At 41.9% G+C, this 27981-nt stretch overlaps 1 protein-coding gene across 2 annotated transcripts; it reads right to left on the bottom strand.

The window, feature by feature from the left end:
* TTC38 (tetratricopeptide repeat domain 38) lies at positions 1-27974 on the bottom strand. Of its 2 annotated transcripts, none has more exons than XM_082223214.1 (14): positions 27862-27974; positions 26538-26615; positions 23624-23705; positions 21664-21835; positions 18010-18183; positions 16639-16714; positions 15692-15811; positions 12008-12067; positions 10778-10816; positions 9277-9358; positions 8234-8399; positions 6167-6326; positions 4651-4724; positions 1-1698 (listed from the first exon to the last, which is right to left on the bottom strand). In XM_082223214.1, the coding sequence occupies exons 1-14, from the start codon at positions 27883-27885 to the stop codon at positions 1605-1607; spliced, it is 1401 nt and encodes a 466-aa protein (XP_082079340.1). In that variant the 5' UTR covers positions 27886-27974; the 3' UTR covers positions 1-1604. The 2 variants fall into 2 exon arrangements, with proteins under 2 accessions (XP_082079340.1, XP_082079341.1); XM_082223215.1 differs by having other exon boundaries at positions 26538-26678; positions 27862-27953.
* Positions 27975-27981: the final 7 nt, after the last annotated feature.

Here is a 27981-nt window from a genome sequence, read left to right as displayed (position 1 = left end):
TTAATAAAAAAGAAATTCTGGGCCTCTTCAGATGAGCACTTGTAAAATGCTGCTCCCACACCATCTGAGTATTCTCATGCTATCCATGTGTCACAGAGAGGCAGCACATGGCAGTTCTCATACCACAAACCTAATGTAGGAAGAAGCGCATAAAGTGTGAGGAGCTGGCGCAAAAAAAAAAAAAAAAAAGAACCACTGGAAGATCATATTTATATGCTCATCAAATTTTATCTGTTGCTCTGAATGAGAGCTTCTGAATTGTATATCCAAAAATTAAATTTTGTTAAAGGAACTGTTTCATTTCTACCCTGGGAAGCAGCAATTATAGTGACAAATTTCCATTCCATTCATGAATTACATAAAATGTTCATTGTCCAAAACGTATGGTAAGATGGGCACAGGTAATGTTATTCAAACGGAAACATGGAGATGTTTGTGGTCAATGGGAAACAATTTTTATGCATAAACAGAAGATAAAATTATTAATAAAATTATAGTTTGCATAATTATTCCAGTACCGCGCCCCCGCCCCCGCCAAAGCATGATTAACAAACACTCACTACAATTCTGGGTATTGAATGCTTTGCGAAAAACAAGGCTATTTTTACTACATGGCAGCAATTCCTAGTCATAAAAATATTGTTGGAAATTTCAGGCATTAATGAAAAAAATGTTATTCTATCAGATCAGATCCACAGTTGCTCTTGTTGATTTACACACAATTTAGTTAAGAAGAGAACATTGTAGCTATATGATAACATTTTCCAGTTTACAAATGATAAGAGATCAGGGAAATAACGTAAAGCAACTATTGCCATAATCCCCCCCCCCCCCATGAAAGAAAACACTTCCATACACCAAGGTTGTCCACAAGATATATTCACAAGCATACCCGAGGCACTTTTGGAGGTACCATGTGGAAAAATGTGTATTACAAAATTTGTGTATTCAACCTGTAGTCCCCAAACTATTAATTGCATCATGATAATAGTTTCTGAGGCTGCCAAGGCACAAAGGCAATGCAGTTTTTACAGTACTGGTATATTAGTTTCCCAGTTATACCATACAACTTCATCCCATGCTATTCTGGAAACAGCAGTACAGTCATAAATAAATACACTTTAGGATAAGTATTTTTGGGTTCCGCTCTGCAGAAACCCGGAAGTAACGGAACGCGTTGCTTCTGGGTTTCGCCGCTCGCGCATGCGCAGATGGTCAAAATGACGTCACATGCATGTGCGGAAGCGGCAAAATGTGACCCGCGCACATGCAGATGCGCTGTCATGTCTTATGTTCTGTTCAGGATGCAAACTGGGCTCTGGAACAGATCCTGTTTGCATCCCAAGGTACCACTGTAACCTCAAAAAAGAATCTTCCTGTAGCTGTCTTGTCATACCCCACTCCCCTTTGCCTTTCTAAATACATATGGGAGCCATTTACTTTGAACAGTTCAAGAAAGCAATGTTATGAAAGTGGTGCAAAAGCTGAAGTGAAAAAATGCAACATAGTGTCTCCTCAATGTGGTTTGCTTCTTGCCATAATAGGAAATTGTTGATTAGGAAAGCTGATGATGAACCTGTTGCACAATAAGGCTTTTCCAAGGTTTATCCCAGAGCGTGAAGGGCTGTGGTCTTCCGCAACAGTCGCTCAGTCAATGGTGAATTTGGTCTCAGCTCATCACGTTCTAGAAGGAGGCACCTGAAGGTGAAGAGTATAATTAATAAATAAATAAATAAAATAAATAAATAAATAAATAAATAAAATAATATAATATAATATTTATCTGCTACCCATCAGCCTGGGGTGTGGCAGCCACTCTGGGTGGCTCCCAACAAAAAATAGTAAAAACACAATACAGCATCAAACACTAAAACTTCCCTGGACAGAATCCTTTGACTGGTCAATGGTCATCTAAGTTCACAGGCCCACTCCATTGTTACTGTTTTTTGTAAAAGCCTCTCCATTAAGAGCTCAAGTTATTTAGCTTAGTGCTTTTGAGAACTGCATCCCATAAGAAGCTCCAAAGTGATTTATATAGTAATAAAAATCACGTTAGGAGCAGTGCTACCTTACCACGGCATCTTATCGATATTTCATCTACATTTGTGAAACAAACAAAAACCCCTAATGATAAAGCACTTACCAATTCTATGACATTAAATTTAAGAGTAGAAGATGTACTACAGTGGTACCTCCAGTTACGACCTTAATTCGTTCTGGAGGTCCGTTCTCAGCCCAAAACCACTCGTAACAAGAGGGGCGCTTTCACTAATGGCGTCTCCCGCTGCTTGGGGCCCTCTGGCATATTATAGCAAACATTTATTTTATTTATAATTTTTATTTGCAATATTGATATTACACACATACAAAAAGAAATACAGTTATACAAATAATACAAATTACCTTAACTAACATGTACCCAAAAATGAATAATAAAAAGAAAATTACAAAAATACAAAAAAGAAAAAGTAGGAAAAGAAAAAATAAAAATATCAAAAGAAAAAGAAAAAAGAGGGGAAAAATGACTTCCTTCAACTACTACATGGTTCCCATAATCTCATATTTTTGGTTGTCTGTAATCATTTTAAACTTTGTGGAGAGATAATTTGTTTACCTGTGGAGTTTTTAATATAGACTGAGCCAATCGCAATTTGGGGAACCTACCTTCTTCATATAATTTAGAAAGACATCCCATTCTCTCCTGATTTTTTCACTTGATTGATTTCTTACTATTTCAGTTAGTTTCGCCAATTCAATATATTTGCTTAATTTTAGTAACTACTCGTCTTTTGTTGGAATTGTATTGCTTTTCCAGTATTTTGCAATTGTAATATTATAGCAATCATGACAAAATGGGTTTTTGAGGGTATTGTGACACAGAACTACTTTTAATGTTCCAGAAAAGCAGGGCGAGATAAAGTGTGAGCGAAATATAATGCTTAGCTTCTCCTTTCCAAGTCTCTTTGAAAAGAGAGAAATGTGTGTTGTCAGAACGTCATGTACAAGATCTACATTTCTCTGCTTTGAGTGGAATGTGGTGAGAAGGGAGGAAGCGCAGACCACTCAATGTTTCCTCTTCTGCTTCTTTTTTGGAGTGTTTAAAATGGCTCACAGTGATGCTTCCTCCCCACTCAAAGTGCCCTACTAGACAACAGTGCACTGAGTCAGCGAGCTCAAAACTTACTAGTTCTGTTGGGTGCCAGGACTGAGTAGTGGACCTAGCCTATGCCGGATGGGGAGAAAACCCTCCCTGGAATACCCGAGAGACCATGGGCAATGGAGCAAGTTGGAACCAAAGGTGTGAACCAGAGCACTCTTCCTAGTTTCCTGCTGGAAACATATCTCCATATATATCATCCAGAAGGGAGAGAAAAACACAACACAATGGCAATGTGTTGAACTGCCTAGAAGGGCATGATAAAAAAGTCCATGGCAGACTTTTAAAAAAGGAGAAAGGGGGCTGAGTTTTGTTTTCTTACAGGATAAGCATATGGAGAGCAGCTTTCACCAGCCTTGTGCCTGGGAGGCTGGTTCCATCCGCTTCCCTCCCTTCCTCTAACAGAACTTTGTCAATGCCCCGGTGGTTTTCTGTGCTTTGAGCTTCATTGCAGAGTACACCCAGATATCTAAATGAAGAAGTTTCTTCTACAGACTGCTGATCCAAGCCCCATCTGTAACTAGGATTGTGCCTGCCAAAAACCACAATCTTGGAGTAATTTATAGACAGACCTTCCCGTTTACAGTAAATGTTGAACACCTCCAAGAGATTTTTGAGACCCAGTTGGGAAGAGAGAGGATCACTAAATCATTTTCATGCATAAATATGGAGATCTTTCTCTTCCTAATATTACTGGAGAGAGCGAGTTTGCATTGGCTAAATAAGGCACCAAATCATTACTATAAAAGTTAAAGAGAGTAGAAGCCAGAATGCAACTGTGCTTTACTCCTTGTGACATTTTAAACGCATCAGTCAAACCACCATTTAAACCAGGGGTCAGCAAGGCTTACCAGCCATGGGCTGGATCACTCCCACGGAGATTGTCTGTGGGCCGGACCAGTGCAGCGCTACACCGGAAATCACATCTGCGCATGTCTGTGGCACCAGAAATCACTTCTGTGCATGCCCAGACGCCAAAAATCGCGCCTGCGCAGAAGTGATTTTCGGCACCTGGGCATGTGCAGAAGTGATTTCTGGTATCTGCATGTGCGCAGATGTGATTTCCGGTGCCGCTCAGCGAGTCCCTGCGTTGGTTTAGCACAGCATGCAGAGGACTTGAGCATGAGCGGGCAGCTTGTGGGTCAGTAAAATGGTCTTTGTGGGCTGGATCTGGCCCATGGGCCGCACGTTGCCGACCCCTGATTTAAACCTACTCTGACCCTCAATTCTGTGTTGCTGTATAGTTATTAGATCAATAGCAGAAGTCTGCAGCTGATGGCTAACATAAGCAGAACATTCACATTCCCCCTAAGGGGATATAAACAGGTAAGGCTGCCATAGTTTCAATAGAACGAAATTGCTTCAACTGGGCAGATTCCATCCTTCCTCCCTTCACTGGCCATTGCCACCCACCACTCACATTTATGAATACATCCCAATGCTTAATTCAAGTAATAATCAGAAATTTGTATTTTTCAGAAGGTGGCACTTACCTAGCAAGTTTTTGGTTAGCTTTAGATTTACATTTCAAAGCAGCATGAATCAGTAACTGGGCAAAAACATCTCTCTGGAAAAAAGATAACAGCCCAAGATAAGTTATGGGGGATTGGCATTGGGAGAGAAATCCCAATTGCTAACCGTTTATCCATAACTATAGTTTGTATTTGCTACTGTTTTTGTGTTCACTTGCCGCCTGTTAGTTCCTTTAAATACCACATGGAACAGTAAATTAATATTGCAGCCCAAATTCCCTGAGTAAATTGCTGGTAAAGTGATTTAACAAAGGCAACCAAGGGCTCATTTTGCCATCAATGAATACCAGACAATACCAATTTGCTTCTGTCAGGCACGCCAAGTAGGAGGGGCCCCTCAAAATTTTCAGTGAAGGGGACACTCCTCACAAAGTTCCACAACAACCATATGCACACACCATGGGGCATCTGAGCAACACACCAGCCTCCCCCATGGTGATGTCAGCACACAATGGGGCATGCATGCACAGCACGACCACACTGCGGGATATACTGACATCATGCATGCACACAGCAGGGTGTGCTTACGTCATGTGCACACTCCATGGGGAATGCATACATTGCATGCTGACATCGCGCGGGGTCAAGGCAGTGCACATGATACCTGTTGCTACTGATCATAGGGAAACAGAATAAGACTGGAATTGTTGGGGAAGATCGGACTGTATATCAACCATCTATTATATTTGGTATATGGGTGTAAGCTGTGAAACAGGTAAGTGCTGGCTCAGTTTGCCAGATGGCTCAGGAGAGCAAGCAGTGCAAAATGTTTCAGATACTCAAACACTCCAAATGCATCATTCAGGCAACACTCATTGAAGGCATCACATGTGAAATCATGTATTTTGGGAACACCTGAAAAGCCTGAAAATAATAATAATGATGATAATAATGATAATAATTTATTATTTATACCCCGCCCATCTGGCTGAGTCTCCCCAGCCACTCTCTAAACCACTGGAAACCCTTGAAAAACCCTCTTGCTCAATCACCTTGCTCAAGAATGGAAGATCAGAGACTGGGCCATATTGACCAGGTCCAAAGATGCTTTTTAAGAAGCGGCTTAATAACTGCCTTTTCATAGCATTCAGAGGGTGGCAGCATTTGCCCTCAGTGATCGTCTTTCAACCAGCGTGAAAGAATGGTTGCTTATTATGTCTACATTTGTAGAGTTACAGAGAGACTATGAAGCAGCTTCTAGCAGGGAAACACACCTTTAGCTAGGGGGAGCTCAAGCTGTCAAGCTCTGGGCATCTATGGAGCAAGATCACAGAACAGTTCTGCCATGGAGTACTCAAGTAACCCCAATACAATGACTCTTTTTAGAACTTGTTTTCAAAGCTGAAGCTCTGCCTTCACTGTGCCCTCACCCACTCCTGATGATACGACTCTGGCCTCCATTCTTCATGCTTTAATGTCACTCCACCAACAATGAACAGAACAGTCAACAAACTGAGCATTAAAAAAATTCCCTCACCTGCGCATTGCTCCCTCCTATTTCGACAATTTGGTAGCGAATGGGATACAGTAATTCCACTGCCTTGTCATAATTGCCATTATCAAACTCTACAAATGCTTTCAAAAGAGGCAGCCCTAATTTTGGAACTAAGTTTAGCTCATGGTCTTCATCAGGTGCCCTGGAGAAGAGAAAGAGAGGGGGAAGCGAAAAAAGTAGATCAAAATATTTATAAACCAGTAAGTTGTTGGTGAATTTGCACATCCAGATACTCAGAACTCTGGCAGAAAACTGAACACCTATTTAACAAAACGGTCCAGAATATACCGTAATTACTGTAGGAATTGTGTTGTAATTAGCTGCTTTATTTTACCTGGATGGTCGTACACCACCAACCTGATGCATCAGTTTATATCTTTAAGCAGATTATATCCAGCTGTTAAGCAACACTCATTTTGTTTGACAAAATAATACCTAATTAACACTTCAGTATGGTGTGGTGTGCACAGACAACATCTTAAAAGCATCGCAGGGAGACACACGCTTGGGACACATGGAAGACCATGGGATGCTGGGAAGCTCCAGCCATTCCCTGGACTTATGGGACAAAATGCCACAGTATCTAATTTGCTAATCAATTCCAATTCCCAAGTGGTCTTCCTCTGAAACTTTTTAAAATTAACTTTAAGGTCTGCTACAATATGTTGTAGGAGAAAGAAATGCTTCCCAGGCAGATTTCCAAGTGTTCCCTTTTCAAGTATCTCAACTGCATCTGTCTATCTTCATATACAGATCAACCTGCTTGGCCTTCTGGAAGGACATTGTTGGCAGACAATGATATATATTACAACAGAAGATGCACAGATGATTAAGCCCGTAATGCTATGGTTATTGTTTAGTTCCACAATAGTACTGGAATGCTTTGACTTGCTCACTTATTTACACTGGCCATCTTGCAATGGCTATTTATCACCAGTGGCTAGTTGGGGAATAGGTCACACCCATGTTGACTGCATTTTACTCATTTGTTTATATTTCGTATCCCATTTTGCAGAGATTGCACAGCATTGACTCTTGCATTGCTTGGAATTTTGGCCTCATTGTGTTTGTTTGTTTGTTTGTTTGTTTGTTTAAGGCACCATGACCAGGTATTCATTATTTACCCATCTTGGTGTGCATTTTATGTATCTGATTAAATGGCTCTGGCCCACAAATGCTTCTGCCACCAGTGCTGGGTTCAGGGTGGTGCGGGGGGTTCCCCAGCACAGGGTGCTGAGTCGAGGGGGTGCAAAATTGAGAAGATCAATAACAGAAGTTCCATTTGGGGGCACAAAATTTTGGCCTTGCACAGGGCACCATATTACAGAAGATTACCAAAGTCCGCCCCGGATGCCACAGTAAACCTTACAGCATCTTCAAGCAGCAACAAGCTGTCACTTTTGAATCTCTGTTCTGGGTTCAGATAGCAAGGGCACAATGTAAGGGAGGCTGCTCTACCCCTCAACGTGGGTCTTCCTCCCACTGCACAGCCTGAGTGCCTTTCTGAGAGAACTGCGTTACTTGCCTGCTAGGGCTTGGCATTAAATTGGGCAATAGAGAAATTTCCATAATTTAGACTGTATTGTGCTTATTTTTTTCCTTCCTGTGCTTGGGCTGAGCTTTCATGGTATTTCTGGGCTATACATCTAAAATAAGCAAACTAACCATTTCCCAACACATCTGTTTTGTACCTGCTGATAGCAAGTACGAGAGTAACAGCCAAATCCTCTCCCCTCCTGCAGCAGAGAAAGCACCCCATTTGAGATAGACAGGGTAGGCATGTCTCACTCAGCTCCACTTGGCTCTAAATACAAAAAAAGATCTCCTTGTAGATTCTCCTGGTGCGAAGCAAGGTTGGGCAGGGGTTAGGTGCAAGGTTGCCCTCAACCCTTTGCGCATCTTCTTGAAGTCTGGCAGCTCCATCTTTACATTGAGTAGAAACTCTAAGGAGGGGATTTCACATGGCGTTCAGTGCCCACCCAGTCCCCTGAAACGGGGCAAAACCTAAGAAGAAAAAATTGCCTATTCATAAAACTGTTTGTTGCTTACTGGGTGACTTCATGAAGAGTTGCTAAGAGTTCATCAGTAGTTTTGTGGTCCTGGGCCCCTAATGAAGACATCAGAATATGAGCATCATTGAAAACCAGGATGTGATCTTTGGCATGTTTTTTTGTCAGCTGGTTTACTGCTTTCCACCTGTCACCAACATTCAGACCTAGGAGAAAAGTTAACACGTTTTTTAAAAAGCAACTTAGAATATTAAAAAATGGCCATGCACATTTACTTCAGAGCAGACCCCACTGGAAATAGTGGGACATACTTTGGAGTAAAGATGCATAGCTTTTGCTGCAAAGCCACTGAGTGCAAAACACTTTTTTATATGTACTTTAATGTCTATACTCATACATAAGCATTTAGGACCTCTCCAGAGTGGTTTTTTGATTTTTAGATTATTCTGTAACATGTTTTTGACATAATAATGCTCTATTACTGGCTGATTTATTCTGCTTTAATTTGTTCTGCAATGCTTCCACATTATTGCTGTCTGGAGGACTATAGCACAACAAAACAAAAGTAGTACAAAAAACAACAACTCTCAGAATATTTGTCGTATGAAAAATTATGGGATTTCAACAGGACGATGCAGGATTGGAAATGAAGGAGCCCCAAGAGATTTGCAGGTGAAAGTCTTGAAAGTGGACTCACTTATGACTGTCCTGAACACAAATCACTAGGCATATGCAATAAAAGCGACGTCTGGAGGGTCCTTTACTGGCTATATGGATTCATGTCTCAGTCATTGCTGACTGGAAGCTGCCTCTAACCCAATTCAGTTGGTCTGGGTACCCAATACATTGAAACAAAACAAAAGAGATGGAGGGGCAGAGAAAAGTAGCCAAGAAAATTGTGAGATTTGCTAGAGTAGCTCATGCACAGTATTGCTCAGGCCAGCTCTTTTTCGGTCCTTCTTCTGTTTAGCCAGGGAAGGGAGTGAAAGCTAGAGCAAAGAGATTCAAATGCATAAAATAAAAAGAAAACTGTTTCCAGTCTAAATAGGCAAGAGCACAGCCTCTTCGGAGTTTCTCTTTTACCTTCTAACTGAAGCCGATACAGCATGGAGCAATTGTCAACAACATCCAGCATAGTTCCACTCAACTGGCACCTGGGAGCAATCTGTAAACCGCAAAGCATTCAGAATTTGGATTGGCCTCACAGTCCAGATTTAAGATTTCTAATATTCTCCTTAAACTGTGCTTTAGGAGACAGCTATCTTGCACTTTGCACTTCCTTCATCCCCTTGTGAACCTCTGAGCACCATCCATGTCAGAAGAGTTTGGGACTCCTCCTCCTCCTCCTCCTCTTTACACAGACTCTTTTTTGCTGCTGCTTCTCTATCTCCAGTTCTTCTAATTCAATAAGGGACTGTTCTTTCACAAAACTGATTAGAAAGTCTCATTGGGAGAGAGAGAGCACCACATACTTTTGCTGTTCTTGTTGATCCAAAACCACATATAAAAATTAAAAGAATTAATAGAAGTTACATGTTTCTTTGGAAGACTGAAATAGCCCAACAAATGCTTATGATAGGAAGAAAGACATGGGTGTTGATAAAGATACAAGGCACTTTCTATTTCACATACACAGAACTATAGAAAAGCTACTTCTCAGATTGCCAGGCCAATATGGATCAGGAAGCTAGGATGTGCCAGCAACACACCTCCTTTAGAAGAACCCATAGTGCAGTTAATGCCCTAATTGTGACCTGGCCATAGCAATGCCACATGTAGCAATGGGAAGTCTCATGTGAGAGATGAATGAAATAATGAAAAGGATTCTGTGAGGCCAAGGCTCCTCTCCACAGAGGAGCCTCTGAAGGGAACCTGCAATTCTGCGAAATCCCTGCCTGAAAGCTAACCTTCCCAATCGAGACAGAACATTTCCTACCCACAGAGGAGACTCAACAGTTGTACCTCTGTGTAAGTTGCTACCTTGAGTTTGCCTTCTTTCAATCAGAATGAATGTCCAGAGCAATAATTTCTACAAGGAGTTATTTCCTTCTGTTACATACTCCCAGGGTAAACCTTTCTAATGCAACAATGAAGAATACTTCCAAATTTACTTCAGAAGAAAAAAGAGTACATCTCAACTATCAGAAACAACGTTTTAGTGCAAACTCAAGAGAGTTCAAAGCAGATGAACTATCCAACCCCCCCAAACACTTGGACTGTGCTTTCATCTTACAAAATCAAGGTTGTAAAGCAGAGCTATGTATATTCTGAGCTAAAACACTGTTTAAAAAATTTACCAAATTGGCTCAAATTCTGCAACAAAGTAGGCTGGATTATCAAATCTGCATCTTTTATGTTGTATCTGGCTAATGTTGTAAAATCAAGCATGAGCGTGCAATCCTATACACATCTACCAGGGTGTAATTCCCCTTGAAGCCAGGGCTTAGTTCTGAGAAAATATGTTCTTCCTGGTGCTGAAATTATAGTTATTTTAATGGGGAGTGAAAATGCCAGCCTATATACAGCAGAAGGAAAGGCACAAATATGGTTTCACGTGTCTGTTAAGTATGCTGCTCATACTTACATGAGTGTCATAAATTGTCAAAGCAGCCTCGTAGTCACCCTACAAGAACAAGGAGGATTTCATTTTATTCATGCATTTGCAAACAGTCAACTCATCATATTGTAACTTCTGTAATTACCATGCATTGGGATCAATAAATTAGACTACAGTGGTACCTCGGGTTACATACGCTTCAGGTTACAGACTCTGCTATGCCAGAAATAGTACCTCGGGTTAAGAACTTTGCTTCAGGATGAGAACAGAAATCGTGCGGCAGCAGCGGGAGGCCCCATTAGCTAAAGTGGTGCTTCAGGTTAAGAACAGTTTCAGGTTAAGAACAAACCTCCGGAACAAATTAAGTACTTAACCCAAGGTACTACTGTATCAGATTTCTGACAAACTGAAACATGTTTTAAATGTGCAGGTAAGAGAAAATGCAGTTTTGTTGGTGAGTGGGGGCACTGCACATTGGCTACAAAGTCACCACCCTTTGCCCCCAGGGAAACAGCTGCTTCGGTGTTGAGGTATACAACTCAAGGTACTGTCTGCCACCAGAATGCAGTTCCTGGGAGTAGATTATCCCCAAGTGCAGCTCCCCAGAGAGGAAAAGCCATACCATGATCTATAACCATACCCACAAGTTGTTCCTTCATGTGTTGTTCTAATGGGGCTTCCCATGGCATCTGCTGAAGGTTCATGCCTATTTAGCCTGAGCAGTGCTGCAGAATGGTATGGAAGCACTTCATTTTCTAAACCCTCATTCAGCTGATTTTAGCGAAGATAATTGCAAGTGACTTGCAGGCAGACACAACCTTACTATAGAAATGGGCTATCACGTGTTATCATGCTGTGTTGCCACTGGTTTTACTGTATTCAAATGAGTTCTATTGCTTTGAGCACTTAAATGGAAGGAAGTTGGCCTGGAGATCAAATTCACTGCTTCTTACTAAAGTCTCTAACTGTAGACAGACAGAAGAGGCACCCTGTCATTCTGCAGAGCATTCAGGGCAGAAAAGAATTTAAAGACCCTAGCAAATATTTTGACCTCACCATGGAGCACTATCTGGTTTTCCCAGCTGTAACAATTTTTGTGTGAATGTGAGAAACAAATATATTAAAGAAACTAAAATGAGATAAGGAACTTAAGTGTAAGGGTAGTCAAAGGATGAATGGTGAAAGGATAGCAGCAAATGAAATGTATTGAAAGGATTTTCTTGCAGACTCAATACAGTTACAGAAGCATCCACATACCTTTTCAATAAAATACAAAGCCCAGTGCCAGTAGTTATGGCAAGCAAGCATGTCGCTATCCTGGAAAAGATGAAAGAATGATGAATAAATGTTAAATATAGTTTTTTAATGGTCTACCATTAAAAAGTTACAGAATGTTAACATCAGAAAGTAATCATAGATTGTCTAAGGGAAACTCTAGCATTTAGACTTGGCTAGTACAGTGGTACCTCGGGGTACATACGCTTCAGGTTACAGACTCTGCTAACCCAGAAATAGTACCTCAGGTTAAGAAGTTTGCTTCAGGATGAGAACAAAAATCGTGCAGCAGCAGCGCAGCGGCAGCAGGAGGCCCCATTAGCTAAAGTGGTGCTTCAGGTTAAGAACAGTTTCAGGTTAAGAACGGACCTCCGGAACAAATTAAGTACTTAACCCGAGGTACCAATGTAATGAAAAAAATAGAGAGCTCCAATATAATGATCAAAATTAGGTTTTGAGAGCAAAATATTAAAGCATGCCAGAGGAAAAAAAACTTTCCTATATTTAGGAACAAATAGCTAATTTAAATAAAGCATCTCATTCTTAGAACTGGAACCTGGCAAACACAGTGACCTGAGAATATGAAATAAGGATCAACAAACTAGAATCATAGAACTGCAAAAACAGAAGGGACTCAAGGGCCTGAGCTGCCACAGGAAACTGCGTAATAAGGACAGTCAGCTTAGATGCTCAGGGACTCAGCCTGGCCCACTGAGGAGCTGGTGACCTCTACCAGACCTCCTGCAACCATAATCTTTCCACTAACCCTGTAGGGAAGGCCAGTTTTCATGTGACTGATGGAAAGGACTGAGGTCGAGAGAAAACTGCCTTGTCTATCAATACCTTCAGCATGTCAGTTTGCATTTTTTGGTGAAGAAGGTATTGAACTATTTGGTGAAGAAAGTATTGATCCCATTCTAACTGATTCAAGATCAAGAGTGTTCTGGAAGCTTCTCTGTGTGATACAAGCTGGAAGTTTCTAGCTGACAAGCAAGCTTCTATTCCAGGGGTCAGCAATTTTTTTCAGCCGTGGGCCGGTCCACTGTCCCTCAGACCTTGTGGGGGGCCAGACTATATTTTGAAAAAGAAAGAAAGAATTCCTATGCCTCACAAATAACCCAGAGATGCATTTTAAATAAAAGGACACATTCTACTCATGTAAAAACACGCTGATTCCTGGACCGTCCACAGGACGAATTGAGAAGGTGATTGGGCCGCATCCAGCCCCCGGCCTTAGGTTGCCTACCCATGTTCCATTCTGCCTAGAAACAGGAAAAATATTCCTGATGTTTAGGTTATTCCTTCAGAGAAGCTGAACAGCTGGTTTAAACTGGTTCTGTTATCTCTTTCACTCAAGGTCCTGCTCGAGACCAGAAGGAGCTTGGTTTCACTTTATCCCTCTTTTATTCTGGTGTGATGTTCTGTATATAGTATGCTTAGTGTTAATGTTTTAGTCTTATTATAAGTTATTGCAAGTTTAAGTTAAGTCTGCTGCAGCTGGATTTCCTATGGGCAGTGCCAATCCTGAATTTATTGGATTTGTGACCATTATGCTCATCTGCCTTCAGCAGCAGTTAAAATTCTGCTGGATGAAACATAATTGCCCCCGGTATATATTTTTGGGAATCAAAACTGCAATGTGTTTCAAATTTTACCCTGTTAACTATATACTGGAAGCTGCTCTGGATCAATACGAGTAGAATTCTTGACTACAACAGTTCTCAAAACATGTGGTGCTTAATTCCTTATTAAAAATGTAAATCCATAGGAAAGTTTGAATTAAAAATTCCATGAAAAACATGTTCCAACACAATGCCCCACTTCAAACAACAAGGTATAAGAACAGGGAAACTAATCAGGTTTCCCAGAAGTTCTCTGAAATTGAAAGGTTTTGGCCATCTTTTCAAAAGATACATGTGAGCAGCCCAAATTACAATCTGAAAAGGCCCTTTGGTCTCTGACTTACCTCAGAATGACAAGGCACCCAAAGCGTAGCCTCATCAGATGTGCTGATATTTATACACTAGTGGCTTTGCTCCGGTTTGCTCCATTTACACCCCCCACGCCATTCCCATTAATCACCTAGAGCGCCTCCCCCACCACCACATGCAATGACTAAGCACACACACCCCTACTTCTTCCATCCTCCTTTTTTTCAAACTCTCCCTTGCACACAAATCACCCTTATTTCCATGCCTTCTCCATGCAGCCTCTTTTGCACAAACACACATACAACACACTTACACAAGCTACTGTATTTTCAAGATGAATAGATTTTTAAGAGCAAGCCTGTCAATTAACCTATTCAGTTGAAAAAGATCAAGTTCGGTCAATTGTTAATCAACTATCTCTAATTACTACACTGAATCTGGAACTTCATGTGGAAGACAACACATGGTACCAGGAGTGAAAAACCAGATTGTACGAAGGTACTATGGAATATTTGAAGCGAACAAAACAGACCTGTGGCGTTTGCCCTCCTAGGTGACAACATGCTGGGTCCTAAGGAAAGGGTTAAATGAGTGTGAAGTGATTGACAAGTGGGAACCCAAGGGGAGGAATTAGAGTTAGTGTTGCTGGGGAGGGAGTTGGGTGTTAGAGAAGAGAGAGGGAGGATAAGTCTGTGGGTTGGGATAGTTTGATGTGAGAGAGTGAGAGAATCTGTTAAGAGGAGTCAGATAGACAGTTGGGATAATCAGTTAGAAGTTATTAGGGAGGTATAGGCCAGTAAAGAAACTAAGATTAAGAAACTGACAAGAAAAATTATCTGAAACCATAAACTTGCTCATGCTTATAAAATAAACTTGTTTATTTGGTTTAATGTTAACAACTGTCTGTACTCCGTGTGTACCCGAGAGAAACGGGTTGGTGGCAGCGGAGAAGCAATCACAGTGGTGGCACAGGGATCAATAGACCGTCAAACGTCCGGTAACCCTGTGTGATCGCCACAAGACCTTTCCCCAGTTCCCTTCTTCGGATCATCATCATCATGATTTATTAAATTTGTATCCCGCCCTTCATCCAAAGGTCTCAAGGCAGTAAACAGCTCAGAAATACAGAACAGCACCACAGACCTTGTTTGAAACTGCTGTGCACACAACCTTGTTCCCTTTACTCACGCCTCTGCCATTGTTTAAAATCACCACTTTGCTGCTCTTTGTTTCCTTTATTCAAATCTCTGCTTGATTCAAACCGTTATTGTTGTTTTATACCGCCATTTTGAACATGCCTTCTCTTTTACTCCCCTCTCCCATGCAGACTTAATGCAAATCCAGGATTGTGACGAGGCACCACAAATACAGTGGTACCTCGGGTTAAGAACTTAATTCGTTCTGAAGGTTCGTTCTTAAAGTGAAACTGTTCTTAACCTGAAGCACCACTTTAACTAATGGGGCCTCCTGCTGCTGCTGCACCGCCACATGATTTCTGTTCTCATCCTGAAGAAAAGTTCTTAACCCGAGGTACTATTTCTGGGTTAGTGGAGTCTGTAAGCTGAAGCGTCTGTAACCCAAGGTACCACTGTACTACAATCTGGACTGCATGATGGCAGCCTTACATTTTTATGTATATAGGAAGATAACTTGCTATGCGGAAGAACGTGCCATGGAGCAGGCCTTTCAGGGTGAGAGTGTGTGAGCAACCACCTCAGAAAGCAATATATTTTACCTTCCAGTTGTTTTCAGTTTGCTTCATAAATGACAGCCCATTCTTCAGATCTGCCTTCATTTCGTTCACGTGAGCTATGGTGTGGACAGACCATGCATCTGTTTGGTTGATAGCTAAAGCCTAACAAAAGGTTAAGAGGAAAAAATTGTACTTGTTAGCTAATGTGCTCTGTTGCTAGAAAAGCATAAATAACACTTGGCTTGGTTTCCTCTTGGTTGAGCGACATGGTGGAAAGGTCATTCCAGATGCAACTGAAGAATATTAGGCTAGTACACCAAAATGAGGAGCAAGTGAAAAGGATTCTAGAATGTTTCTGGAAAGAGTCCGTTGACACCTATGAGGAAGTCACTTAAACTGAGGACATCAGAATAGCAAAACGAGGTTGCGTGAGATAAGGAAATGAAAATATTGTCTGCAATATCTCCCAGGCTGTGCCTTTTCCTGGCAGTATAAACTGGGGAAGCCAGGAAATCTCAAGAGGCCAAAAAACTATTCCTTTTAGCTCTCGATGGGCCAGACTGGCATAACTACTAGAACTACTAGGGCGGTTCATAAAAAACTTTTTTTTTTTAAATGCCTGCTCCAAAGATCTCATCTTACTACACTAGGGATTATATAGCTGTATCTGAAATATCATGCATATCACTTAATACCTTGACCCTGCTTCACTGAATTGAAATTTCAGCCTTCACAACATAGGGAAATGGCCAAATAAACAGCTATTTTTGTGGAGGAGGGTCAAGATATTAACTGATATGCATGAAATTTCAGATGTAGCTATATAATCCCTAGTGTAGTAAGATGAGATCTTTGGAGCAGGCATTTTTTAAAAAAAGTTTTTTATGAACCGCCCTAATAACTACCCAGCTTACCACCAATTACCTCTCTCGCTCACCTACACAAAAAATAACTTGAACACCCCATATTTCAGCCTTTTTATTTTTTACCTCATAGGCAAGCTTCTCAGCACGATCAAAGAAATTGGTTTCCATCAGTCCAAAGGAGTACATGCCTTTTAAGTAGCTAAACAGAAAAGGTAAAAACTGACAGTCAATATGAGATTACTTAATAGCACCTTGATAAATACCTTAAAATAGAAAAGAGAATTGTACTTGATGAAACTACATAAGAACTAGCATTTGCAACAGGTTCTAACTAGAAATTAGTACATTCAGGGAATCGACACTTCATTCTTAACACATGAGAGCATGTGTCCAAATTTCACTTCAGTCTGTAAAGCGTGTCAGCTCCATCCCTCCTCTGGTCCTGGTTCCTCAGAACCCCAGGTGGTCTCTTGTACTCAGAGGACCCTTGAGGGAGTCCCGTACTTGGTCACATCCTTTTATCACAGGACACCTACTATGTTTGGTTCTTTATATAGTTTATTTTCCTGACAGTCTTTCCTCTCTTCTCTGAAGTAAACAGCCACAGACCCTTCCATATGCCTTCTCCCCTCATATCTGCCTCCTTGCTCTCCTGGGTTCCTCGTCTCTTCTCATGGTCCTCCTCTTCCCTGCTGGGACCTGGGCTGGGTGCTTTAAAGAGCTGCTGGGTGCCTTGGGATGAATGGCATTTGCATGTAGGTCCTTCTCCAGTCCCAAGGCCTCCGTGTTGCATCCGACTGGCCAAGGAGCTGCCTGGAGACTGACAATGCCTGCCAGGCACCTTACACACAAGCCTTCTATTCTCTCAGCCTCAGATCCTCTTTCTAGAATCTTCCCCTCCATTTCTGAAGTTCAAAGGCAAGTGCCAACCATTATGTAGGCAAACAGCACCAACCACACACAAGAGGGAGGTAGGAGTAAGGCTCAGGGAACTGTTTGTATTTGTGTTTACCTCAAACAACAACCACTTTAGGCAGGAAACAGCTCAATGAGGAAACGATTATGTGGGATCAGAATGCAGATTAGCAGTTGTCAGGTGGGGTTTACAAAACCATGGGGGATGGAATTGTTTACCATGGCGGAGGATGCAGATGACTGATGGGAACAGTGTATGGGAGCCCTCCAGTTTGTCACAGGTCTCACTTGCTTAAGAATATTAGTACTGGGGGGGGGGGGGACAGTTATTCTGAAAATTGAGCTTCTTATTATGAATCTTTCTCTAAAATCCAGTTGTGTTGATTTACATGTACTTTTAGATTGTACCCTTGTAGACTGATCTGGACACCTTTTTTGGCTGAAGAGTAGGGTAAACATGTTTTAAAATAATAAACAAATAAGTTGGACTGCAAGATCTGATAATATTTCTTATCTGAGGTTCTTGAATTTGAGCATGCAGTAGAATCAGAGAGTGCAGCAGAAGCAAAATGATCTTACCTACTAAGAGGAATGTCTGGTGTCCAATAAGGATAGACTCGAGCAATGGAGTCTCTCATCTGGGTTTGATGTCCCAAGTAGAAATAAGTGTCATGTGCAAATTTGAGGGCTAACAGGTCAGTTGGGTGGTTCTGCAGGATTTGATCCCAGGTGTCACAAGCTTTTGGGAGCTGCCTACACAGGGAAAAAACCCAAGGCATATAAATATCCTTCAAGGCGTATAAATATCCGTTCACATAGTTGGTGCCTATTTCGCGCAGATAACCAGGAAGAAATGCTGCAATAAATAATGTATCCCCCCCCCCCGTCCTTTTAGCCAACAGATTATAACCTTGTTTGGAGGGTTAGTAAAAGTTGTTTGCACCACTGGTAACTTTTGTGGGTTTGCGTGCAAGACTTTTTCATACTATAAACCAGTATTCTTATATTTAAAGGTGTACAATGCTGCTAAATAATGTGAATGAGATCTCCCATATTTAATTACTGATTACCTTGTGACTTTCTTTTTTGAAGTACAGTGGTGCCCCGCAAGACGAACGCCTCGCGAGACGAAAAACTGGCAAAACGAAAGGTTTTTTCGTTTTCGAGTTGCTTCGCAAGACGAATTTCCCTATGGGCTTGCTTCGCAAAATGAAGCTTGCCCCGCAAGCTCCGGGGACAGCGGGAAGCGCAGCGCATCTTCCCCGCTGTCCCCGGACCTCTTTTGAAGCAAGGGGCGGCGCGGAGAAGATCGCTTCTCCCCGTTGCCAGCCCCGCAAGCTCCGGAGACAGAGGGGAAGGCGCAGCGCCTTCCCCTCTCTCCCCGGACCCCTTTTGAACCAAGGGGTGGCAAGGGGGAGAAGCGATCTTCTCCTCTCCGCCCCTTGCTTCAAAAGAGGGGACAGAGTGGCGCTTCCCCTCTGTCCCCGGACGGTCTCCATAGGAACGCATTGATTGATTTTCAGTGCATTCCTATGGGATTTCGTGCTTCGCAAGACGAAAAACTCGCAAGAAGAACAAACCTGCGGAACGAATTAATTTCGTCTTGCGAGGCACCACTGTACTATTTGTTTACTCAAGCCTGCACAGCTTATGACCCAGGCCACCAACCACCTAGGGCAGTCTGCCAGGTGCCGGGGGGGGGGGAGTTGCCAGCAGGCTCCTATGGGTGCCTGGAGGGCCATGTCTGTCCTTGTGGGGCACAAGAAGCACAGGTATGACTTAATTTTAAGAGCTACATGTTAAAAGAAGTAGCCCGAAGGAACTGTTTCTAATCCCTCTGTGTCTGAAGGGAGCAACTAAAACTAATGGCACTAAGTGTTGAGAGCTACCATTTGTGGATGAGATTCCATACAATTAACAACAATAAGCTAGAAGCAGGTTAGACCCTTGAAAATATATTTTTCGTTTAAGAACTCAATTTGAAACATCATCTGTCCTTTCACTCATTATACAGGGCTACCAAATAGCATTATAACATTATGCCTTATGGACAATGAGGAAAGGAAGTTATTACAAGAAAAGACGGGCCTAGTCTTTGTGAAAAAAGTTAAATATCTGGGGGTCAATTTGTCGGTGAAAAACTTGAATCTATATAAAGATAACTATGAGAAATTATGGAATGAAATTAAGAGAGATTTGGAGATTTGGTCGAGTTTGAAATTGTCATTAATGGGCAGGATATCTGTAGTTAAGATAAATGTATTGCCAAAGATGTTGTTTCTGTTTCAAAGAATGGCAAAAAGCACTATCTAGATTTATCTGGCGGGGGGAAAACCCAGAATCAAATATAAATTACTAATGGACTCGAAAGAAAGAGGGCGATTTTCCCTTCCATATTTGAAGATGTATTTTGAAGCAGCAGCTTTTTGCTGGATTAAGGAATGGATACAACTAGAGGACACTGATGTTTTAGATTTGGAGGGATTTGACAATGTGTTTGGATGGCATGCATATCTATGGTATGACAAGGTAGAGGCCCATAATGGCTTTAAAAATCATGTGATTAGAAAATCTCTATATAATGTTTGGATTAAATACAAAGATCTTCTAGAAAGGAAAACACCCAGATGGCTTTTGCCAATGGAGGCAAAGGCCCAGAAAAAATATGGAATCCAAGTGGTTGAGATATTCAGATTTGTTATTGGAAGATAATGAAGGATTTAAATTAAAACCATTTAACCAAATCAAAGATAAAATAAATTGGTTACATTATCACCAGATTAATGAATTGTACAAAATAGATAAGAAAAATGGTTTTGCTTTGGAAAAAACTAAATTGGAAATGAGGTTGTTAGATTCTAAAGTTAAAAATTTGTCTAACATGTATAATTTATTGTTGGAGTGGCATACAAAGGATGAACAAGTTAAATCTGTGATGATAGATTGGGCAAGAGATGTGGGACATAACATAATGTTTGAAGATTGGGAAAGGTTGTGGAGGAAAGGGGTCAAGTTCACTGCATGTACAATGTTAAAGGAAAATAATATGAAAATGATGTATAGATGGTACTTGACTCCTGTAAAGTTAGCAAAGATTTATAACAATAGTGATAATCTATGCTGGAAATGTGAAGAAAAGGAGGGTACCTTTTACCATATGTGGTGGACCTGTCCCAAGATGAAAAACTTCTGGGAGAAGATTTATAATGAGTTGAAAACAATGTTGAAATATACATTTGTTAAGAAACCAGAGGCCTTTCTTCTTGGAATAATAGGTTTGGAATTGCCCAAAAAAGATGCTAGACTGTTTTTGTATGTCACAACTGCAACTCGAATTTTATTAGCCAAAAATTGGAAAACACCAGAAATACCAACAGTGGAGGAATGGCAGATGAAGATGATGGACTTTTGGGAGCTAGCCGACCTGACCAGAAGAGTCTGCGACCAGAGGGAGGAGGAACATCAGGAAGAATGGAAGAAATTTGAAGACTGTTTATCGAAATATGCTAAGATAAATTAAACAGAAATACTTGCAAAATAACAGATAGGCTAAGGACTTAAATATGTGAAATTATAAAACAATATGTTTAAAGTTAAGATGAAAAGAGACAAAGATGTTAAGGAGTAAGTAAATTTTATGAGAAACTGTCTTGGAAAACCGTTACAATGTTATATAATGAAATTCAGTCAAGGGAATTTGAGGAAGTCATTTCACTATGATATTAATATTGGACTAAGTTCAGTTTTGATTTGTGTTTGTTTGTTTAAAAATGTGGAAAAATAATTTTTTTGGAAATATATATATATATATATATATATATATATAAAAAACACATTATGCCTTAGGTCCAAGGGTAGATGTTGCAAAGCTATTGTTTGGCAAAGGAAAAAAAGCGAAATCAGAAGTGTTTTAAAGGAAAGTAGGGAGGGCAAGTACCAGGGCTTTTTTTCAGCCAGAACTCACCAGAACTCAGTTCTGGCCCCTCTCAGGTGGGCGCCAATGTCACTGCAAGAGAATGAGGGAGGTGTTCATGGTGAGTTCTAGCACCTCCTTTTCTAGAAAAATAGCACTGGCAAATAGCACTGGCAAAAAACCAAATCAAGTTTTTTACAACCGACATTGCCCCTGAGAAAATGAAAATAAACTGCTTGTTCTGCAGATTTTGAGAGCTACTTTTTACAGAAAAGGCAAAAAAGCTTTCCAACTTCACTGCCTAAAATCCAAGGACTTACCCATTAGCAAAGAGCTCCAATGCAGAAACGTGTAATTTCTCTCGTTCAGTCAATGGCTGAGACTGTGACAGTGCCACCATTTTCTTTATTGCACCATCTAGTTTTCTGTCAAGTCGAGGTGAACTCCCAGTACCAATCAGAACCAAACCATTAGCAATCACATGACCCATTACTGCAGATAAAGTCAGAAGTAAAAACTTTACGTAAAAGATTATATCAGTGGACAAAACCTGTAGTCCTTTACCTAATTTCATGCAGATTAGGAGGAGCCTGGAAGGAGAGGAGTGGGGAGGAAGTCAAAACTGATGGAGTGATGGAATGAGAAAGGGTGGCAAGCCCTCTGGAAATTATTAATTCAGACTTATTACAGGAGTGATCTGTGTGTCCGCTGGCAACTCCTTGGTGAGCAGGGAGAGAAAGGGGTGGCAGAAAGAGGGAGAGAGGAAGAAAGCGAGAAGGGAGCGCTCCCAGTTGCTTTGGGCTCCGGCATGCAGCCCTCAAAAGATTGCCCAAGAAAATGGGGCCCTCAACAAATAAAAGCTATAGTCATATTTTAGTTATATAATAGGTTGTTCCTCAAACATATTTCTTTATTTTCTCAACTATACAGACAGCCTGATTCTAGATCAAGGGAAGTAATAGTGCCACTGTATTCTGCTCTGGTCAGACCTCACCTGGAATACTGTGTCCAGTTCTGGGCACCACAATTCAAGAAGGACACTGACAAACTGGAACGTGTCCAGAGGAGGGCAACCAAAATGGTCCAAGGCCTGGAAACGATGCCTTATGAGGAACGGCTAAGGGAGCTGGGCATGTTTAGCCTGGAGAAGAGGAGGCTAAGGGGTGATATGATAGCCATGTTCAAATATATAAAAGGATGTCACATAGAGGAGGGAGAAAGGTTGTTTTCTGCTGCTCCAGAGAAGCGGACACGGAGCAATGGATCCAAACTACAAGAAAGAAGATTCCACCTAAACATTAGGAGGAACTTCCTGACAGTAAGAGCTGTTCGACAGTGGAATTTGCTGCCAAGGAGTGTGGTGGAGTCTCCTACTTTGGAGGTCTTTAAGCAGAGGCTTGACAACCATATGTCAGGAGTGCTCTGATGGTGTTTCCTGCTTGGCAGGGGGTTGGACTCGATGGCCCTTGTGGTCTATTCCAACTCTATGATTCTATGATTCTATGATTCTATGTAATGAACCTCTATGTGGTTTACAAAGAATAAAAACAAAACATTAAAAATATCAATAAAAGACTGTTAAAAACAGGTATTTAAATAAAAAAGATAGTTCAAATCAACAGGAGGTTTAAAAGATGTGTTTTAACCTCAGCTTTTACATATGTGGATAGGCTTGCATAAACAGAAATGTTTTAGACAGGTTCCAAAAAGACTAAAGTAAGGGAACCCGTCTGATGTCAATACAGAGAAGGTGGCCAGGTAAAATAAAAAAAAAGTTCTATCCATTTACCTCCAAGAATCACATCCAAAGTATTTTTCATCATATATTTGAACCCATGAAGACTAGAAACATTAGCTTTTCTTTTTTTAAAAAGAAAAACAAAACTTAAGATCCGACTATGGTGAGAAACTGGCCAATCTAGATTCAAATCATGGCTTACAATGCAAGTTTATTTTAAAGTAACCATATATAGTGTTAAGAGAAGTTTTTCTGTTCAGATGAAATGACAGATCTCAGGTAACTAAAAGTTGAATGCATAAGTTTCTGAAGGAGAGAGGATGGGTAGGCAGATGAATGAGTCCAGGGGCCAGCTGAGCCTGAGTTCAACCATTATGGGTATTGGTGGTCCCAAAGAAAATAAGCATTGCACCTCCCTCCCTCCCTCCCTCTCCCCTCTGACCTCTCTCTCACACACACTTTTTTGGCCAATTTTTCACATTTTCTACAAGGAAACAACGTTAGGGCACACAAAGATGCACTGAAGTCATTTCGTTACTTACAAAAATTAGGGTCAGCTGCCTGTAGTTTTGAGAAAGTTCCTTCAAGGCCCCCTAAACTATTATCGTTTTTCCAGGTGACATACTGTAAGAAATACAAACAATACACTGGTTAAGAATTCAAGAAGAGATAAGTTTCTTTTCATCATCTCATGCAAGCGAATCTTACATTAAGCAGAAAACAAATTTAATATATTTCCACTTCTAGCTCATGTGGCAATCCACGGGAATATTCTTAAGGTGATTTTCTTAGTTCCATTAATACAGTATACAGAATTCAGAACTACTAACCAACTTTAATTCTGTTATTCCAGTCTCTGCGACAGATAAGTCCAATTATTCCTGAGTTGAGCTCATGATTCCGGGAACTAAGATACTACTGGGGGCAGGGGGGCTGAGCACTGCATTTCCCTGCAAAGGCAAGAAGGGCAAAAAAGATTGTTCCTGACCTGACTGCAGCATGTCCTGTTGCTGCACGTGGAAGCTTTGCTGCTTCAATTGTTTTAACTCTTTTTAATTTGTGTGGTGGGTGTGGTGTTGTTTGTTTTTATTGAATGAGAGGAGAGCATCTTGTGTTGGGGAGAGCAGGGAGGTTCCCCAATTGCAGTGGTTCAGGGTGGGGGGAGGTGTGGTGTGGGAGGGGGTGCAGGCTGAGTAAGGGGCAAATGGCACAGGCGGTTATTAGTATTATTAAATTTGTTTATATCCTGCCTTTTTCCTAGGTTGGGTCTCAAGGCAGCTTACAGATAAAATAGAAACGGCTAAAAATGTAGATTTATGTTGGGGGTGGGCAAATGTCCACGACTCCTCTTGTTTTACTTAAGTATGTTTACCCTACATTTTCAAATAAGGTGCTTGGCATACATACAGAATAAAAGACAAAGTTAAGTGACTGTGCCACGTGCCAGCTCCTCCTCCAGCCTGGGCAATTGTGGTTGTCCTGTCAGCCAACCTTTGGGTCTGTTGATGAATGCCAGGCTGGCTCGGAGTAAGACCTCCCTCACCCATGACCTGATTGTGGATGAGGAAGCCCATCTGGTCTGCATCACTGAGCCTGGACGGGTGAACAGAGCAGAGTTGATCTCACCCAGCTGCCCCCACCTGGGTACTTAGGGCAGCAGCATCAGGACAGATTTGAGTGTTGGGGAGGAGGAGATACTGTGGTCCAGAGATTCTTCTCTCCCTCTCTCTCCAGGCTGTTTGTACACTTGGTGGGAAATCTAGAGTGTGTGTTCCTGGCACTGGACAACCAGGACAGAAAAGGGGATTCTGCTGGTTTGCCACCTGCCTCGCTGCCAAGCAGTCTCCCTGCCTGAGCTGACAGGATGGTTTTAAGGGCAGTGTTGAGCACTCCCAGACTGCTGGTTTTGGGGGACTTCCAACAGCCATACTGAAGCAACTGTCTCTGGGGTGGCTTAGGACTTCATGGCTGCCACAACCATCATGGGGCTGGTTTAACATGTCATTGGTGCATTGCATGTGGCAGGCCACACACTGAACCTTGATTTCTCAACCGGTCAGGAACGTTTTTATACCCGAAGGAGCGTCTCCACCCCCATTGTCCATTCCGTACACTGAAGTCCAGCGCCGAGGGTCTTCTGGAGGTTCCCTCGCTGTGAGAAGTGAGGTTACAGGGAAACAGGCAGAGGGCCTTCTCAGTAGTGGCGCCCTCCCATGAGATGTCAAGGAAATAAACAACTGCCTGACTTTTAGATAACATCTGAAGACAGCCCAGTTCAGATAAGTTTTTAATGTTTGATGTTTTATCGTGTTTTTAATATTCTATTGGGAGCCGCCCAGAGTGGCTGGGGAAACCCAGCCAGATGGGAGGGGTATAAATAAATAAAATAAATAATAATAATAATAATAATAATAATAATGATTTGATCTGAAAGTGGAAGATATGGACATCAGTTCCTTGTCAAGGTCAGATCACTGCCTTTTCAGCACCTTTTCTCCTCTGCAGAGCCAGGGGGCTTATTAGGATGGTCTGCCCTTGGAGACTGATGGATCCAGTGGGTTTCAAGGTGATTCTGGGGGGTTTTCCAGTTACTATGACTGGTTCTCTTGTCAAAGTCCTGACCAACCTCTGGAACATCTGAATGGCTCAGGCTGCTGACATTATAGTTCATGAGCAACTTCTCTCATTTCACAGAGCCTGCTTGGCTCCTTGGTATACTCCAGAACTTAGGACAATGAGACAAGCTACAGCAAGGCCTGAATGCAAGTGGAGGAAAACTGGGACTGTCTCTGAAGAGGGTTCAGAAACTTCAGGTGGTGCAGAATTTGGGGGTTACGTTGCTCACCAGAGCAAGACGGTTTGAGCATAGAATGCCAGTCCTGGCTTGACTGCAGTGGGTGCCAGTTAGTTTCTGTGCTGAATTCAAAGTGCTGGTTTTGAAATATAGAGCCTTAAAGAGCTGAGGACTGCAATGCTCCTGCTCACTCCGCTCATCCAGAACCGGGGAGACCAGGGCTGAAATCCCCAGCTAGTCAAGAAGCTCCCTGGGTGAGCAGGCCCAGCTGCCATCTCCCAGGGTGGTTGTGAGGAGGATGAAACGGGGAAGAGGGGAACCAGGTGACCTTCTTGAGTTCCTCGGAAGATTAAGGTGGTATGTAAATGTAATAAAAATATTCATTTATCAAACAGCCATTGCCTTCACCTTTCTTCAAACTTTTTGAGAGCATAGCAAAAGCAAACTAAAGGGAATTTTATCACTAAAGGGGGTCTTTATTTTCCCTTTATTGATATGAATTTTCCCTTCACACCTGAAAGACTAACACAGCCCCTTTGTAACTGCAATTTTCTTATTTCACCCCTCCAAAATTTATGGGAAAACGTATCTAATATTTACAAAAGGTAATCCATTAGAATAAATGTTGTTTTTAAGTGCCATAATCTCTTCTTCATTCCTACCTGAGTCAGGGCAGCATCATACATTTTACAGGCCTCATTACTTGTGGTTGAAAGAAGAAGTCCCGCATCCTGCCAGGCCTGGAAGGCATAAGACACAGCTTACTTTATCTCTAATGTAGAAATATTAAAATTCTGGAAACTCTGAAGTCATAACAAAAGAACACTTAAATTTTTTTACACACACACACTTAAATTTTATATACTACTTGAGAGTAGTAAAATCTCAAAGCAGTTTAATAAATACATGAATTGTTAACTGTCCTGTGATCCTCAGATGAAGGGTGGTATTGAAATTTAATAAATAAATAAAATAATTTAGAGCATTTGTACCCTTGCTCTTCAGCCAAAAAAAGGCTCCCAGAGAAACTTGAATACAATCAATGAAAACAAGACAGCTTCGCCCTGCAGGCTTACAATCCCACAAGCGCTGCAGCCAAGGGGAAAGGGACAGGGAGGGAGGAGGAAAGAAGCAAACTCAGCACCAGCGGGCAGAGAGTGGGCCCGGGGGCAAGAGGCAGAAGATGGGGCTGGTCTAGAAGAAGCCCTGCCCACCATCACGCCCACCAAAGCAGTCCATCTGACTTACCCATCATACCTAAAACTGAGGAGTTTAAGAACATTAACCGTATCAAGGTTCAACAATGCATTTTCCCACAGAGCCTCTAAAATCTCTCTTCTGCTATGACAGTGTCATCATGAGAAGGAAATGTGTAAGTGAGCATTTCGGTCAATGTATAACCGGATGACAAGAGGACCTTTGAGCTTTGAGCCTCAAGTGAAAATGCCCTTACATAGTTCATGCAATTATCCTGTGGTCTCTGCAGGCTTGACGAAGAAATTATGACCAAACACACACACATTTTATGTCCACGGACTTTTACCACTGCTTAATTTTCCAGTATGCTGGGTTTTATCTCTGCCTTTTTAGTTAACAGCTGCATTGTAAAACCTTTATGTTTCTGAACGCAGATTATACAATTTACAAAGATTCAAAATCATTACTGCATTGAGCAGATTAAGGCTGCCATCCTAGCCCCATTTCCTGGGAGTAAGCACCGTTGAATTCAACAGGACTTGCTTCTGAGTCGCATCCAATAAAGCATTTCCAAAGGGCTCCTGCTGAAAGTTTCCCATTTCCACGGGGTAAGGAACACCAGCTCGCGCCCCGCCGCCCTTGCTCTCGAGTAAGCGCAGCTGGACACGGGCCCCCGATCCGCGCTGCAGGCAAAGCCAACCTTCTCCGTTTCCCCCGGTCTCTCTCCGCGCCTTCGCCCCCCATTTCTCACCCCGGAACTCAAATGCCTGCGGGAGCCGCGCGACTCACCTGGCAGTCGCGGAGATGCGCCATCTTCCCGCCGAGAGAGGCTTCGCTCTCCGCCCCGGAGTCGCCGCCCCAATCCGGAAACGGCGTCGGAAAAGAACCTGGAAGCCAGAAGTCGCCACG

The sequence above is a fragment of the Podarcis vaucheri genome, assembly GCF_965113315.1.
Source record: "Podarcis vaucheri genome assembly, chromosome: 5".
NCBI lineage: Eukaryota > Metazoa > Chordata > Lepidosauria > Squamata > Lacertidae > Podarcis > Podarcis vaucheri.
The sequence above is the reverse complement of the archived record's forward strand: the minus strand, read 5'-3'. Positions and strand labels throughout refer to the sequence as shown.